General features: G+C 36.2%; 1 protein-coding gene across 2 annotated transcripts in view; it reads right to left on the bottom strand.

Annotated features, from left to right (window-relative positions):
- The window catches only part of TMEM244 (transmembrane protein 244), a 34,595-nt gene extending 17,742 nt beyond the window's left edge, over nt 1-16,853 (bottom strand). For both annotated transcript variants that reach the window (XM_079146727.1, XM_079146728.1), the window contains exon 1: nt 16,720-16,853. In XM_079146727.1, the coding sequence (XP_079002853.1) occupies nt 16,720-16,752 (33 nt within the window). In that variant the 5' untranslated portion in view covers nt 16,753-16,853. The remainder of the gene's footprint in view (nt 1-16,719) is intronic.
- Between the last annotated feature and the right edge of the window lie 690 nt (nt 16,854-17,543).

The following is a 17,543-nucleotide window of genomic DNA, read 5'->3' as shown; positions in this document are numbered from 1 at the left end:
AAAAATGGGTGAATTGTGCTGAGGTGTGACTCGGTGGTAGAATGCTTGCCTAGCACACCACCAGGATGTTTTCCATCCCTACAAAGAAAAAAGAACAAGAAAAGGGTGAACTGTCAGAGCAAGAGGATCATGGGAAACAAGAACTGTCAGATGCCGGCATCTTTGGAATCTTCCCACACCCCACCCACCAGCATCCTCAGCTCCTCCTAGCCTCTGTCGTATAATCGCTCTCTCCCCACCCACACCCCCGTTCTCATCTTTCCCCTTTTCTCTCAGTACCTCCTTGCCTTATCTTCTGATCTCCCCTCCCTTGGAGTCCTCAACTTCTCTTCCCTCATCTCTTCATTTTCTTTTATCCTCTTTATCTCCCTACGACCTTGTGGCTTCAACATGGCTGACACTAAATGTTCTAAAAGAAGATATAAAAGAATGGGGGCTGGAGCTGTAGCTCAGTGGCAGAGTGCTTGCCTGGCATGTGTGAATCACTGGGTTCGATCCTTAGCACCATGTGAAAATAAATAAAATAAAGGCATTCGATCCACCTACAAGTGCAAAAAATAAAAATAGAAAAGAATGAGTGCAAAAGGCTCTTTCTTTTATTAGAAAATAAAAAATCCTTTCTAGAAGTCCCTATCAGGCTTCTCATTATACCTTATTGACCTTCCCCATGCCAGGTGACCATGTACTAAACAATCACAGGCAAAGAGGCAGGGGGGCTGCCAGAATGGGTTTGCAGTACTGTGACTTCTTTGCTCCTGGGGATGGACAGCTACTGCCTCAATTAAAAAAAAAAATGAAGTTCTATTAGCAAGGCAAAAGAAATGGGCACTGCAACAAGCAGTGTCTTCCGGATGAAGGAATCAAGGTGGAAAGAGCTAAAAGCCCTTATTTTGTAGAGATTATTCAGAGCTCAGGAGAAAATGGGAAAGCTTTACTTGAGTTGAAGGTTCAAACATGCCCACAAATAAACTTACTCAATTTCTCCCCAACTCTTGGGAAGAGAATCTGCTGATGACAGATGGGTATGTGATATGGAAAAGCTTCTTCAGCCTTATAATTATCTAAAGAGTCATGGATCTTTGGGTTTCCTTTACTCTTTATGCTATGTGTTAATATCAGTTAGTTTTTCTATTAATCTGAGCATTAGTATCCTCTAAGTTGAAATATTTCTAGATGATTGGTTTATTTCAATTCAAAATAAGATGAGTAACATAGTCTCTATACTAATATATACTTTTAAACAAACAGAACTATTTTTATTTCTATATTAATATTGAACTTTAAATGTTATTTTAAGTCTTAATACCCATACTTTCCGTAAAATTTTATTTTTTAAATCCAGAGAATTGTGCTACATACTTAGAAAACTCAGAAATACTAGATCTGTTCAAGATTTTAGAACTATTTTTGAAAATGAAGTCATAATTTGTAAGAATATATTTATTGATGGATTTCACATGTATACCTACTTTTCGCAACAAGTTCATAAAACACTTCACATAATTATGATGTTAAAATAATATATTTAAGTTTATAAGGAATATTATTAAAAGGAAGGCATACTTTTTATAAAATTACTTTTTTCTACCTGAAGTGTAAATCCAGATTTTCAAATGATGTTTGGTCTGTTGTTCCTGTGATCACACTTTGAGAACCACTGATCCAGAGGCAAGAATGGTGAGTAAGCAGATGACTACAACACAGAGAGAGGAGTTTTGATCGAGGAGAGTTCAGAATGCCGTGGAGCCCAAGAGAGAAACCAGCGGAGGATGCACAGGGCGCATGTGCTGTGGGGAAGGGTAAGGAACTTTTTTCCAGGAAACCCTGAGCAATAACATTTATCATAGGTTTACGACGCATCAGGAACCATATGTGCCTTACCTCCTTTGTTCCTTATAATAAGTGAGTGGCAGGTTCTATCAGTAATCCTTTTTCAGGGAGAATAAAAATGAAGCTCAGAGATGTTCAATGACTTTTTCAGTTTGAGGATAAATTACAGAGCTAGGGCTGGAATCTTGCTTTCTGACTTGACCATCATGCTATTTGTGATGAATCGGGGCAAGGGTGAGGGCTTGCTACAGGCAGGAGAAACACTTGTGAAGACTTGACTGAAGCTAAGCTGGAGGGGAAGTAAGAGTATTTAAAAAGAGGAGGTCAATTGTGAAGAGAATTTTATGCCTTGATGAAGAATTCTGAATGTCTCTAAAGGCCACGGGGAGTCTGAACGATTGAAGGAGCAGTGTGGATCGGAGGGGCCATTAGGTAAGGAAATCATTTAAATGGGATTTTAATAACCTGGGCAAGCAGGGGAGCTGGAAAAGAGGACAGATGCGTGAGCGACTAAGGAAACAGCTGACAAGTGGCCCGTGTTAAGGGACGGGGGGTCATTGATTATATGTCCCAACCTGCTTGACTAGATGAACAGTAGGAAAAAGAGTAAGATCAGTTTTGAATGGTAGAAATGGCAATTTCTGATCTAACCCAGGGCTCTCTGAAGGAAATATAATGCAAGCCATATATATAATTTTAAATTTTCTAGTAACCACATTCCTAAATGAAATTGATACTTATTTAACCCAATATATCCAGAATATAATAATTTCAACATGTACTAAAAACTAACAATTGTTAATGAGATGTTTTCCATCTTTTGTCATACTGTGTCTTAGAGATCTGGAGTGCATTTTACTATAACACAGCTCAGTTTGGATGAGCCATATTTCAAGAGTTCAGTTGCCCCGTGTGGCTAGTGAAGAACATATTGGATAACAGATCTAAGCTCTGCTGACCCCTCATCTTCTGCTCCCAACAGTCTACAGTCTAATTATATTGACTGTTTATTGAGGGATTACTATTTAACAATCCTTGGACTCACATTTTCTTAATCTATTCAGCCTTCTCTATACCCTACTACTATGTACATACACTTAAAAAAAAAAAAAAAAAACTTTGGTTTTTTTCTAGGTTTGGTTGACTATTGTCTGCATTTCATAGATTCAGAAACCAAGGAAGAGAGAAGTTAACAAACTTATTCCAGTTCATGTGGCCTGGATGTCAGCCCTCTTCTTAACCTTGTGCTGGCTTGCCTCCCACTCGGAAAGTAAAACAATCAATTCTATTACAACACATTCTTTTTAATAGGATTTCAGAAACTACAATTTAGGTTGAGTTAATGGTCCAATGGTATACTTTTATTTAGTGGCAGAATTGAGATTAGAGAAAAAATTGTATCAGTTACCAAAGGAAAGACATTTAGTAATGCTGTCCAAATGACTGAACACATGACTTCATTATGATATGAATATCATTATGGCACTCTAAGAAAATCCAAATATATGTGAATCAGAATTCATAGCAATCTAGATATTCATGTACTGCCAAAATTTTTATTGTTCTTTCAGATAGATATTTGGATCCTGGACCAAACAAACTGTAAAAAAATTATGACATTTATGAGACATTTGGCTATTTAAACTTGACTGGATATTTAATGATACTAAAGAATTATCGCTAAGTTTTTAAGGTGTGATAATTGTGGTGTGTGTGTGGTTTTAAAGTCCTTCAACTCTGGATTAGCTTCAAAATAAAAAGCTGGAATAAAGGTGGAAATAAAATTGAACATGAATTAATAATTGTGAGGGTAGGTGACAGTTAATAGGAATTCATTATGTTGTTTTATTTTAATTGTGCACATTTTACTTTTTTCATTTTTAAAATACTCTTAATTTCTTTAAACACTGACTATCTTTTTGATCTTCTTCTCCCTCCTCCTCCTCCTCCTCCTCCTCCTCCTCCTCCTCCTCCTCCTCCTCCTCCTCTTCTTCTTCTTCTTCTTCTTCATGGGTCTCACTAAGGATTACAGGATTATATGCATGTGCCATTGTTGTTGTTGTTGTTTTACAAACTTTAAAATGTGGCTTTATTAATGAGAAATAGGATAAGGGGTAACTTGTTTAGGGCCTATGCACACAAATTGCCAAGTTCTCCACTTCGTAAACCTTGTCCCCTTTCATCCTCACAACAATGCTGCCAGATAGGAATTGTGATCCATATTTGTAATAAGAAAACTTGCCAGTGCTTCTGTGCCCAGGGCACATGATTTCAGGGCATTGCAAGTGTTCTGGGCCATTGAAACGAGGTGGGAGTGAGGGAGGAGGATAACTGGGCAGTTCCAAGTTTTCGGTAAAGTGTCAGGGACCAGAGGGCATGTTGTTCTGTTGGACCATACAAGGGCAACGAGGAGGCCCTTGGCTACGCCTACCAGGCAACAGGAACCTGCCTTCCATGGCCACATAGCACAACAGTGGAGATCTGTGAAGGATTCGTCTCCATCCTGGAACTCGTCTTCCTTTTGGCCCTCTGGAGCCAGTGATAGAGTTCTGGGTGGTCTTTCTCTATGGACTTTGCTCTTCTCTGTGCATCCCACCCTTGCAACTCCATCTCACACTTTTCCCTCTGCTACCACCTCATCTTCTCCCTCTTCTCTCCTTCCAGATCTGCTGCCCCTCAGCTAGAGTCCTGTGGAGGGGAGCCAAACTCTCTCTGGTCTCTGCTTGTCAGTCTACTGCTGGAACACACTTTGGAAGCCAAAAAAAGCAAATACCCCCAACTCCGAACGTTCCTTTTCATTGCCTTCTTTCTGCAGCAAACCTAATCTTCCAAGACAATGTCACCTCTAACAGAAGAACTGGTGGAAAAGAAAGACAGAAAAACATTTCACAGTAGTATCTGTATGCAGATGAAGGTCATTCCTGGGTTCTGCTGCTTGCTTTGTGTTTGCCCTCCTTTTTGGCATGCCAGTCATGCTTAAGTACTTTCTATTCCTGGGAAAGGTCATTGCCACTCCTCCTGTCTAGAACTAATGCTCCTTTCTTTGGAAGGCTAACTCCCACTCATCATTATAGGTCTCAGCTGACACCTCACTAACTTCAGAAGTTTTCCTGACTTCTTATTCTCTATTGGGAACTCTCTAATTCTCTTTTCTTCCTAATATAGTCCTCATTAGTCTGGCTATGGGGAGTAATTAATGGTAACCAAAGATTTATTATATTCTCATAAAGATCATTATAAATGCAATTTCTTTTTAAAAAAGCTTCCACTCATTCTTGTTTGTGCACAGTTACAAAACTATTCTGAAAGTGGAATAAACATGCACAAGTCTGCAACTTATGCGTATTTAAGATATGACAAATGCTTTACAAGTTGCTTTCCCAAAATTGTCAGCTACAACTGGTCTTTACATTGTCATCTCTTTTGATCAAAAATATTTTGATGCCAGCCTTCCTTCTACTGCCCTAAACAATAAAGAATTTTTAATGAGGTTACTGTACTTATGTGGATATGTCTCTGTGTCTTCTATCCTGTACCATTGATCTACCTGTCTGTTTTCATGCCAGTACCATGCCTTTTTTGTTACTTTTGCTCTATAGTAGAGTTTAAGGTCTGGTATAGTGATACCTCCTGCATCTCTCTTCCTGTCCAGGATTGCTTTGGCTATTCTGGGTCTTTTGTTCTTCTAGATGAATTTCATGATTGCTTTTTCTGCTTCTATGAGGAATATTACAGGGATTTTAATTGGAATTGTTTTAAATCTGGATAGTGACTTTGGATATATGACCATTTTGATAATATTAATTCTGCCTATCCAAGAACATGGGAAATCATTCCATCTTCTAAGTTCTTCTCAATTTCTTTCTTCAGTGTTTTGTAGTTTTCATTGTAGAGATCTTTCACCTCTTTGGTTAGATTGATTCCCAAGTTTTTTTTTTGTTTTTTTTTGTTTTTTTTTTTTTTTTGAGGCTATTGCAAATGGAGTTGTTTTCCTCATTTTCCTTTCAGATGTTTCATCGCTTATGTATAAAAATGCTTTAGATTTATGCATGTTGATTTTATATACTGCTATTTTGCTGAATTCATTTATGAGGTCTAGAAGTTTTCTGGTGGAGTTTTTTGGATCCTCTAAATAGAGAACCATGTCATCAGCAAATAGTGACAGCTTGAGTTCCTCTTTTCCTATTTGTATCCCTTTAATTTCTTTAGTCTGTCTAGTTGCTCTGGCTAGTATTTCCAGGACAATGTTGAATAGAAGTGGTAAAAGAGGGCATCCCTGTCTTGTTCCAGTTTTTAAAGGGAATGCTTTCAGTTTTTCTCCATTAAGAATGATGTTGGCAGTGGGCTTGAAATTAAGAAAAGACCAAATCTACACAAATAGAGGAAAAGTTGATTAGTTTGCAGTTTCAGAACCTCCTCCAACCAAGAACAGTATCTTTGTAAGGGCTAGACTGGGACCCAGAATGAGTAGGAGTATGGGCAGGTGACATCCCTGAGGATTCAGAGCTTCAGAGGACCTGGAATACTTCAGTTGGCATGATTCACTCAACTGTCTTTTCAGTTTCTAAGCTGACTTGATTGGGAATAATTCAAAAAGGAAAGGTTTATATTCGTTCCATTCTTCTGGAGATCTCTTCATTTATCACTCTTGTGGCATTTAATAATGTAAATTGTGATGTCTTGCACATATTGTTTTATGGTTCTTCAAATAATGGCTACAAATACAGGGTCTAATTGTATCTTAGAAGGGATTGGAAGGGAAGAGGTATGTGCCTTCGGCTCACTGATACCGGTGTAGTGTCTTGTGTAGTTCCTGGAGATATTCAGTAAAAATAAGTTGAATGACTCAGCATAGTTCAAGAACTGAAAGAAGCATGACCTTCCAGGACATTCTAGCTCTTTTAGCAGTAGCTCTTATGATTGGTCAGAGCCCCAGCCACACCTAATACCACCCCATATAAAAGCAATCTTTTATATAATCACCACAAAATTGGTGTAATAATTACCACAAAATTAGCAAATATTAACATTCTTTTCAAAACTGTTTCAGTCTTTTTTAGGATACAAAGGAAGAAGTAAATTAAGATTTAAAAAAATCACACGGTAAATAATGAGAAAAGGCAAGTATATCCTATATTTATATGAACATTTAAAGTATACTGGTGTAGATTAGAACACCCTTCAAAACAAATTCACAGACTAAGATTATAATGCCCTCTTTGTTAATGTAGAAACAGAGGCTTAGAGAAATTAAGTCATTTTCACAAAGCCAATCATTAAAAGAAGTATTGCAGTATTATATCGGGTTTATTGACTCTCGATAGAAAGTAAACTTTGTGATTCTGATTATAAGGGCAAATGACCTCATCAAGAAGAGATAACTTGACTTCATAAAGATTTAGGCTCTTGCAAAACTCATAATAGTTCATACACTTCATATTTAGGATCAGTCTAAATATCATTTGAGAGCTTCTCAAACTTTATTACTCTTAACCCTGGTATCTACATTTTAACAAATCTCTCATTGACTACAATACAAAGACCTACTGAGGACCTAGGAACTAGTCTGGGTGATAAACAGGAACAGGCTTCTCTAGAGTTACTCTCTGAGGCAGAATTTCTGTATGAGAATTGTATGGATGGTTGGGATATTGGAGTTCTAAACTAAAAAGGAAAGCCACAAATTTCCTATTGAAATGAACAAATATAATATTTTATTTTACTACAAATAAAGAAATGCATGTTAAAACAAAAATGGGACACCCTTGCTCTCCTATTAAATTAGACAAGATACTTTTCCTTTCAGAAATTGAATAACTTGTTCTGAAAAATGAAGTAAGACATGGTTGTAGACTGCTGGTATTAGTAGAATTTGATTCAAGTCTGTGAGAAAGCAATATATTAGCAATATATTAATCTGCATTTTAAAACTGTGGTTCTGAATCCAAAAATATGTATTTCTGGTAGGAAATAGAAAAATCTTAATGATCTTTACGGGGTGAAATCATGCTTTCAATTTTGTAGTGAAAGAGAGAGAAACCGACTCCTTAGTAGTTAAAGCTTGCATGACTTTGGGCAAGATTTTCTGAGTAATGTTTTTATCTGGTGTTTTTAACCCTTTCTTGCTCATTTTCTTTTTGCATATTAAATGTAAAATGTGGAATGGGTAGAAAAATTCATATACTCACAAATACACAGTGTGCAATTTCAGTGTTTTCAGAGAAACTGTAAGGCCCATCCATGGATCCTAGATTAAGAATCTCAAATCTTACAGGATAATTCCAACTCTAATTACATGGATTCCATGTAGAGCACATTTAAAATTCTGCAGGGAAAGATTATCCTCATTCTCATGTACATGCATGACAATGTGATCTTGCAATACTTATAATCAGAAAAATGAGAGATTACACTCTCAGATTTATGTATGATCTATCAAAATGTATGAAAGCATTCTACTGTCATGTACAATTAATTAGGACAAAGAAAATTTTACAATTTTTTAAAAAATTAAAGATTTAGTCATTCTATCTACAACTATGGCATGTGCTGAAAGTTGCATAAATATTGTTCGTAGGGCTAGTATTTTAAATTATCTTTCAAATTTCAATGTGTTCATTAGACTCTTTTAAGTTGTAGGGAATACAAAATTCACTCTACCTCAATGGAGATAATAGAAAATTTCAGAATCCATTAAGACAACTGTCTCAGCAGCCACTCAGCTTCACTCTGCCACCATTCAAGATTCACAATAACTCAATGGTTAGGTGCATAGTGGTGCTGGTGACCTAGGGGCGATTGCAATAATCTTTCATGCTAGGACTGAATTTTTCCAGTCTCAGATTTTCTGTTTGTCTTTCCTTCCAACTCTACTACAAATTGACCAACTCTTTCTCTTATGCAAATGCACAAGAAGAGAGAATTTCATTGAATAAACCAATCACTATCTGGTATTTGATACCATGTTAGATGGAGTTCTATTAACAGGTGCTAGTGGGCAGTTGACAGGATCATGGATGGCTGCCTTTGAGTCAAATATACTTCTGTAAAGCAAACAGGTGGGTCTCCATATCAGAGTTCATCAGATACAAGACATGGTGACCAAAGCAAAAGATACTCCTTTGAAAGTGCTAAGGTAAGGAACAGTACTCAGAAAATCTCAGAAAGAGCCAGAATAACAGACCAGTTTTCTGTTATATTTGGTGCTGTTAAACTATGAATAAGACAAACATCAGAAAAACAAGTTCAGATATTTGGTTCATTAAAACTAATATGATTGAATTGGTCATGAAGGTTGAAGTAGCTCTGGGAAGTGAGGGGGAAAGTGAAATAAATATTCCTGTTTTCAGCTACTGATTAGTCATTTCCAGTCAATTCGGGACTTTGAAATTTCTTCCCCAACCTGTAAAGTTCAAAAAAGTCTAAAATACCTTAGAGAACTAATTGCCTCTTTGATTTTCTAAAGTCTCAAAATAATATAAGTTCATTAATTCAATTCTCAAAGCATTCAATAAAAGTTAAGAATGTAAAAAGTATAAAACATGAAATAAAACAATAAAAATAATTCATAACCTCAATACTCACTACTGGTCTCTTTATTAAAATAAACCCAAGTTAAACTACTATTAATTATCAGATTCTTCTGTTCAACATATTTAGCTTTCAAAAACCAGAATCAAATGGGAACTTTACCTCCCTCCCCTTACTTTGGTATCTAAAAAGATGTGTCTTAATGGTGTTTGTTTTTAAAGGTTGAAATTATGGCTATGCCTTTCCCTCTTTTATGTATTTTGTAAGTTTTAATCCAAGAAAGAGAAAGACTAGGTATTTTATTTTATGTTATAATAATAGCGAGTCCTACTTAAAATTGTACCAAATGCAAATTATTAGCAAACAGACAAAAATATTTGTACAAACTGCTCTTAAAAACTTAGTGAAGTCCCCGTTTCTGACCTGTACCACTTTGACAACTATCTTCCCTAAAGTCAGCATCAAACATCCTGGCAAGATGACTGACACATTTTTTCCATAAAGTTGAGGAATAGCCCAAGAGCATGGAGTTTGAGATCTCGGAATCTTCTCTAATGGTATTTAAGTTACTGGACTTTCCAAATTCTTGTAATTTGTTCATATAAGAGACCTGATCAATTTTTCATGTTTGGAACAAAATTAATTTCTTCAGTGAAAAATATAACTTGTTTCTGATGTTCATTAACAAAGTCTTTAGTATACTTTTCAATAATATTTTTTGAACTGCCTGAGAACCTAGTCAAGTATGAATTCCTAATAAGGGTACTTTAGATGTTAATCAACAGCTCCTGGGGTATAGATTAACATTAATTTATGTACACATATTTTACACTATATTATGATAAAGTATTTTGTACTTCACACAAAAATGTATTTCCAAAGTAGATCGGATTTTTATATTAATATTCATTTGTTTCCCTTTTAAAAGATATATAATTTAATAAAAGTCTTTGCAAGAATATGACTAGGTATAATATGTAAAGTTAATGTGAGATCGTAACACATTTGTTTTTTAGTGGCAGAAAATGAAGACGAAACTTTTGTTTCCCACAAAGTCTCACAAAAGCAAGTCCAATTTCCTAGAAAACAACCACAGGAAATTTTATATGGATATGAAATATAACTGCTACAGAGTCCATATTCAAATTTCCTCAGTTATCTTCAAAATCCGAGAATCCTGGAACCAAATTTTCCTGTGTTGCATTCTGCTGTCATATCTGTACTGTGTAACTTGAAATTTTTCTGATAGTTTCCTCATAATTAGATTCTTTGGGGAAGAATTCTACAAAGGTAAAATTGTGTATCTCCCATTGCTTCTCATAAGGAGATGCATAATATGACTTTGTTTTGTTATTAGTGATGGTCAGTTTGATCCTTTGATAAAAGTGATAAAAGTGATGTATTTTCTTATAAATGAAAGGTACCTGGTAGAGATGTGTTGTGGGAAGGTCAGTAAAAGGATGGAATAAGATATTCTGTTCCCCAACATAACATCAATCTGTGACCATGTGACTTTTCCCTGTTGAATGTTTTTGAAAATTAAATTTGATCCTACATAGAAAAAAAAAGTGATGTCTATCAGATCTTTGTATTTTGTACTATTAATTACTGATGTCGTACTTGAGATTTAGTGAATGTCCTGTTCCCCTGAAACATTTTGCCCAATGCTTTTAGCATCCATTAACAGATCTTGTCTGAATCAATTATTTACATTGATGATGCAGACTGATGACTTCATCATTTCACTTTTTTCTACTTTTCAGTAGCCATTCTTCCATTAAAAGATTTCCTCTTTTACTCTTGATTTAGGTATTAATTTATACGTTTGTTATTTATTCATTTATTTTTGATAACCTATCCATTATTTTTTGTATCATAATGTATCATAATCCATTGGTATCATGACCTTTGGGACTGGGAGTGTAGCTCATTGGTAGAACACTTGCTTAGCATGCATGAGGCCCTGAGTTCAATCCCCAACACTGAAAAACACAAAATAAACCACAAAAATCATGATTCTTATTGATGAGAAAATGGTTCCAAATTTGACCAGTTGGAAAACTTTCAAGACACCACCTGTGTTCCTTTGACATGGCCTCATCAATGGCTTGCTTTCTGTGGCAACCTGACATTCCCAGGGAGCTGTACCTTTTTTTTTTTATATTTCTTTATGCATTTTTGTCTGTTCCTATTCTCTAATTTCTCCTGTTCTCTTTCTATGATTCATGAATCTATACCACACTGTGTTAGTTGTAGAAGCTTTATACTATGTTTTTTATTCGTTCGTTTATTTTTGGTACCAGGGATTGAATCCAGGGGCACTCAATCATGGAGCCACATCCCTAGCCCTTTTTTTGGTGTACTTTTTATTTTGAGACAGGGTCTTGCTGAGTTAAGGCCTCGCTAAGTCGCTGAGGCTGACTTTGAACACACCATCCTTCTGCCTCCTTCTGCCTCAGGTTCCTGAGCTGCTGAGCTTGTGCCACTGCAGCTGGCTTATAGTATGTTTTAATACCTGACAAGGCATGTGTTAAGAGGTTGAGCTCAGGTTAAGTATTCTTACCACACATGCGCAGACTGACAAAGAGGCCCAAGGACAACTTAGGGGGTGATGAGTATGTCTAATACCTTGATTATGATGATGGTTTCACAAGAGTTTGCATCTGTCCATATTCATCAAATTGTACACATTAAACTTGTTCCATGTTTTAAATTTATACCTCAACAGAGTTATTTTTTAAATAATTGAAAATGCTAGTCCCCTCTCATCTCTTTGTTTTAGGGTTCTCACAAGTATATGTAAACTTCAAAATCTACTGCAATGGCTTCATAAAACAATTATGTTTTTTTTGTGTGTGATTATGCTAAATTCACTACTAAGATAGGAATAAGTGACAGCTTTATAATGTTTACTCATACAATCTAAAACCAAGAAAAATCTCCAACTCTATTTAAGTCTACTTTTGTATCAATCGGGCATTCTTTAATCTTTTCTCATACAGCTTTCATATACTTCCTGTTAAGTTTATTATTAAATTACCTTCTTGGTACTAAGTTTTACCTTTCCTAACATCATCTAACTAGCTACCATTTGTGTCTAGCAAGTCAACTGAATTTTGTATTTTAAGTTCATATCTAATTAACATACTGAAATGTTTTATTGTTTGTGTTAGCATTTTCATTGATTTTCTTTTTTTTCCAAAATAGTTATCTTTATTTAAGATTTATTTTATGTTATACCAAATTTAGCTGCTGCCAAATCACAGGATTACCTTTTTTTAGAACTCAATATGTATTTTACAAAAATTTTAAATGTATCTTCACAGTAGTAAATTTTTTGAACATACACCCTAATAAATATGTACTAGTTAATTTATAAATGATGCATGTAAATGTGATATGAATATATTACCATACTACCGTGGGATCACATTATAAAATACACACAAAAATAAAATTTTAAAAGAATGAGATACATTCCTCATGATTCAGGGGCTGGGACTGGGGACTGAACCCAGGGGTGCTTTACCACTGAGCCACACTCCTAGCTCTTTTTATTTTTTATTTTGAGACAGGGTCTCCCTAGGTTGCTCTTACTAGCATCAAACTTGTGATCCTCCTGCCTCAGCCTCCCAAGTCACTGAGATTATAGGTGTGTGCCACTGTACCCAGCCAAAAATCAGAATTTTTTTGTTTGTTCTTTTTAGTTATACATGACAGTAAAGTATATTTTGATATATTCATACAAACATGGAGTACATCTTATTCTAATTAGGATCCCAGTCTCGTGTACATGATGTGAAAATTCACTGTTATATTTATATATGTACATAAGAAAGTTAAGTCAGATTCATTCCATTGTCTTTCCTATTCCTGTTCCCCTTCCCTTCCCTTCATTCCCTTTGTCTAATCTACTAAGCTCCTGTTCTTCCCTAACCCACCTTGTTATGTGTTAGCATTCACATATCAAAAAGAACATTCAAACTTTGGTTTTAGGGGATTGGCTTTTTTGGCTTAATTTTACATATATCTATAAAAAAGAGTTAGTTTCATTTCAGTTCCAATTCTTGTGGCTGTTTTGTTTATTATGGTCTAATTGGATTGACTGGTATCTCCAGTATATTTTAAAATAATAGTGGATTTAATTTATATCCTTGCCTGTTTCTTTGCCTTTCTGAGACTGTTCCTGGTTTTCTCCACTGAGTAATATACCCACTTTAGGACTGTGTGTGTGTGTGTGTGTGTTTGTGTTTACCAATCTTCTTTAATACTAAAGAAAAAAATCAGTTCCTACTTTATTGAGTATTGTAACAAAGAATGACTGTCAATTTTAGTCAAAGACCATTTAATCATCTATGAAGATGACCATATGATTTTCTACTTAAATTTTATATATATGGTTAATTATGCTAGTAGATTACCTAATACTAAACCATCTTTACATATTTAGGATAAATATAATTTGGCCATGATGCTTTATTTGTATGATGTCTTCTTAGATTCTGTTTGCTTATATGTTTATTTAGATTTTTACCCTTACACTCATGAGTGAGATCAATCTTTATTTTTTGTGCTCTTTAATTTCTGTTCTGTTAAAATGTCTTGTTTTTTTGTTTTTTTTTTTTTTCTTTTTCGATACTCAGAAACACTTTAAGTAGCATTGGGAGTGTGTGAACTTCGAAAGTTTAGGGGAATTCCCCTGTGAAATCTGAGCCTGTTCCTTTTATAACAACCTTCTCCATTTATCCTACAGAAACTGGAGGCCCCTATGTGATTTTGCAGAGCAGAATGCTCCTGTTGCCTACAATAGCTTTACTCTTAGAGCAAATAGTTGTACATTCTCAAGGTCTGGTTCATTGCCATCTTCCCACTCCATCCCCCACTCCAGCACAAAATCAGTCTTTCCCTTTTTTTCCTTTTTCTCTCTCCCTTTCTCTCTCCCTCCTTCTCTCCTCCCTTCCTCCTTCCTCCTCCACTTTCTCTCTCCTTCCTCCTTCTTTTTCCTTCCCTCCTTCCTTCTTTCCTTTTCTCCTTCTTCCCTCCCTTCCTCCCTCCTTCCTTCTTTCCTTCCATTACATTATGCATATGCTTTACAGATCTGACCACATTTGTGCAGTAACACACTTATTTATGGAGGTGCTCCTATCTTCAGCCTCTCTGAGACGTGGATCTAGTCATGTTTAATTCCTCCGCTCCCCAAGTAACTGTTTATTCCTTGGTAGATATTCCATAACCACATTTCGAATACTAATGAAGAAAGGAAGAAAAAAAAAATAATGAAAGCCCAGCCCAGTGGGAACCATAGTTCATTAATGAAAAACATGGACTCTAATGTCAGATATGCTGGAGTTTCTCTCCTAGGTCCTCCCCAGCAGGTGCGGGCCATCAGTCAGTTACTTTCTGAGTTTTTCTTCTACTTATCTGTGAAACATAGGAAAGCTTTCACAGGGGTTCTGTGTTCAGAACATGTGTAAACTTCCTAGTATCCAGGACTGCATGTGATCAACAGACAATCCTTGCCCTGTCACTTTTCTCCGTGGAAAGCCTGCCTTTGAGTTCTTATGGCAATTCCTAGACAAACCATCTGCTGTTGGTCCATAGCTCAGGATCCAGCCTCCTGATAGTAGTTCCCGTGGAAAGGGCTTCTTCCAAGGACAAAATTCCCTGGTCCAAGGAAATTCCCAACTGAGTTGTGCCTCTGAAATCTTTCCATCCATTCATTTTACAGAGGAAAATTTACATTAGTTTAATGTAGGAATGAAAAGTGCATTTTGAACATCAAAACACTGTATTCTGAACAACAAATCAGCAGTCCTCATACCTGGGCTTTCTTCCCAGTTTTTTTTTTTTTCTTTTTTGTGCTATTTTCCCAGACAGCAAATTAATTAAATGGGCTTTGGCTACAACTCTTTCCCTTATGTCAGCTTTTCTCTCTTTTAACACATAGAGATGGGGGATGTCATTAGCCCAATGCCTGGCACACTGTGTGCACTCAATATGTTTGTTGAGTCTTGGACTGATCTTCAGATGAAGGTCACTTTTGCTATTACTATTAATTTATGAGCATATAAGCAATTCTTGTGATGATAATACTGATGATAAGCAAAGACTGAAGAAAAGTTAACTCATAACCCACAGAGATGTGCCCTGAGAATTCAGATTGTCATCAACTTACCTGTATTGAACATATTCACAAGGTGTAATGTTCTAGGGCTGCGATTCTACACATAAATTCTGGTATTCTAAAAGACTGAAGATCTGTACCAACTACCTACATATTTCTGCTGCAAGGAATACGTGTGTATTTGTGTGATGTGTGTGTGTGTGTGTGTGTGTGTGTGTGTGTGTGTGTGTAAAGCCAGACTAAATATAGAGTCCCTGTTCTTTGTGTAAGCTACTTAAGACAAAGGTTATTATCTCTTAATTTTTTTCTCTCTAGCAAGTTATTATTGCTAGTTGTATCCCAAAACTATGTATAAATTATGAACCATTTATGAACCATTTTTAAATCCTCTTAAAAACAAGTTTCTTAAAAAATATTTTCCTTGAAATAATGTTTTCACTGACCTAGAAAATTTTTCTTAGCTGTTGCCATATTCAACATTTCTCACTGATGATGTATGTGGTGATGAGGGCATTGAGCAGAAAAAAACTTGAGGAAATACACATGGTGTTGATATTTTACTAAAGTGAATGTAGCACTAACTTATAATCATAAATTAATTTTTAAGTAAAAATCTGATTTTCCAGTGTCATTCCCTTAATCTGCTCCTTTGTAGTCCCAAAGTCTATATGAATTTACACGGCTGCTTTGAAGCCATGCATATTTCCTTATTTTAGGTTCTTTGATTTTTTTTAAAAGGGGTATTTTTATACTGAAATAAAAACTATTAACACTAGCCTCAGGGGAAAAAAGAAACTAACAACCCTACAGCTTATAATGCTTCAATGCTGTCCCTTTAAAATCTTGCACGTCCTTTAGAAGTTACAAAAATAAAAGCCACCCTCTGCAAAAAAGAAAGGAAAAAAAAAAAAAAAAGACTGAGGACAAACTGTCAAGATTTCAGAAAATGATAGTGGAAGTACAGGTGTTAATTCTGGAGAGATTGCTTCTATGTAAAATGATGCTCCTAAACAGCCACTGTTTAAATGTTTTAGAATCCTGTCTTGGGCACAGGCGCCTCACTATTGCCACCATTACCACAAGATGCAAGCAGTATAGCAGAATGTTTTCTGCATGGTACCCAGCCAAAAGTGAAACAAGTTGCCTACTGACAGAGAAGCCATTTATAGAACATACTCATTTACAGGAGTGCGAGGCAGCAGCGAAAGCAATGCAAAAAAGTAACGTCTCTTTACCTTGCTTGGAGCAACTCTGACCTGGAGAGCCATGCGCACATCCTACTTCAAGGAGGTGATGAGAGCGGTGCTCCTTATACTGATGACATCTGGAAGAAGAGACAATTGTCACCGTGAGCTTTTCAATTACTCCTGGAGACTAAGTGTGAGACGCAGTAGTGCAGGATGATTGGATTACACAAAATGAGACAGAAGCCATCTGTGAGCCATGCGTAAGCCGCTGCGTGCCAAAATGAACATCCTTATTAGACGACTGAGTTCTCATACCATTTGTAGTTTGGTCAAATTTGAAGGATGAGTTGATTGTTTTTAAACAGTGCTGCAAATAGGCAGGGATGTGGAATTGTCCCTGGCTGCATGAGCAATTACTGCCTCATATTCGAACTAGAAACATGGGTTTTTTCAGTTAGGAGGTCTTGAGATTGTCCCCAAAGATTGCTGCTGCCATTCATGAGAAAGCATGGCATGTACTTTGACTTGCAAGGGCCACAGACTTCTGGAGAAAGGAATCACTGCTTCTTTTCACACTCTGGCAACAACAACAACAACAACAACAACTAACTTTGGCATTCTGTTAGGATGCAGGACTGAGCTCTATGTACCTCAAGGCTCCAGAACCAATCCTTCATTTACCACTGTTCATTCCCAGGCTTTTGACTGATGCTGACATAAGACAGGAATTTGCCTGTGTTTCGTCATTCTTTTCTCATCACAACACCATTTTAACCTCCATAAAGAACACATTCTGAAAACCAAAGGCCAAATGTGTTCTCTGATATGCGGATGCTAAGTCACATATGGGGCAGGGGGGTAAGGAAGTATAG

The sequence above is a fragment of the Sciurus vulgaris genome (genome assembly GCF_902686455.1).
Source record: "Sciurus vulgaris genome assembly, chromosome: 7".
Classification (NCBI taxonomy): domain Eukaryota; kingdom Metazoa; phylum Chordata; class Mammalia; order Rodentia; family Sciuridae; genus Sciurus; species Sciurus vulgaris.
The sequence above is the reverse complement of the archived record's forward strand: the minus strand, read 5'-3'. Positions and strand labels throughout refer to the sequence as shown.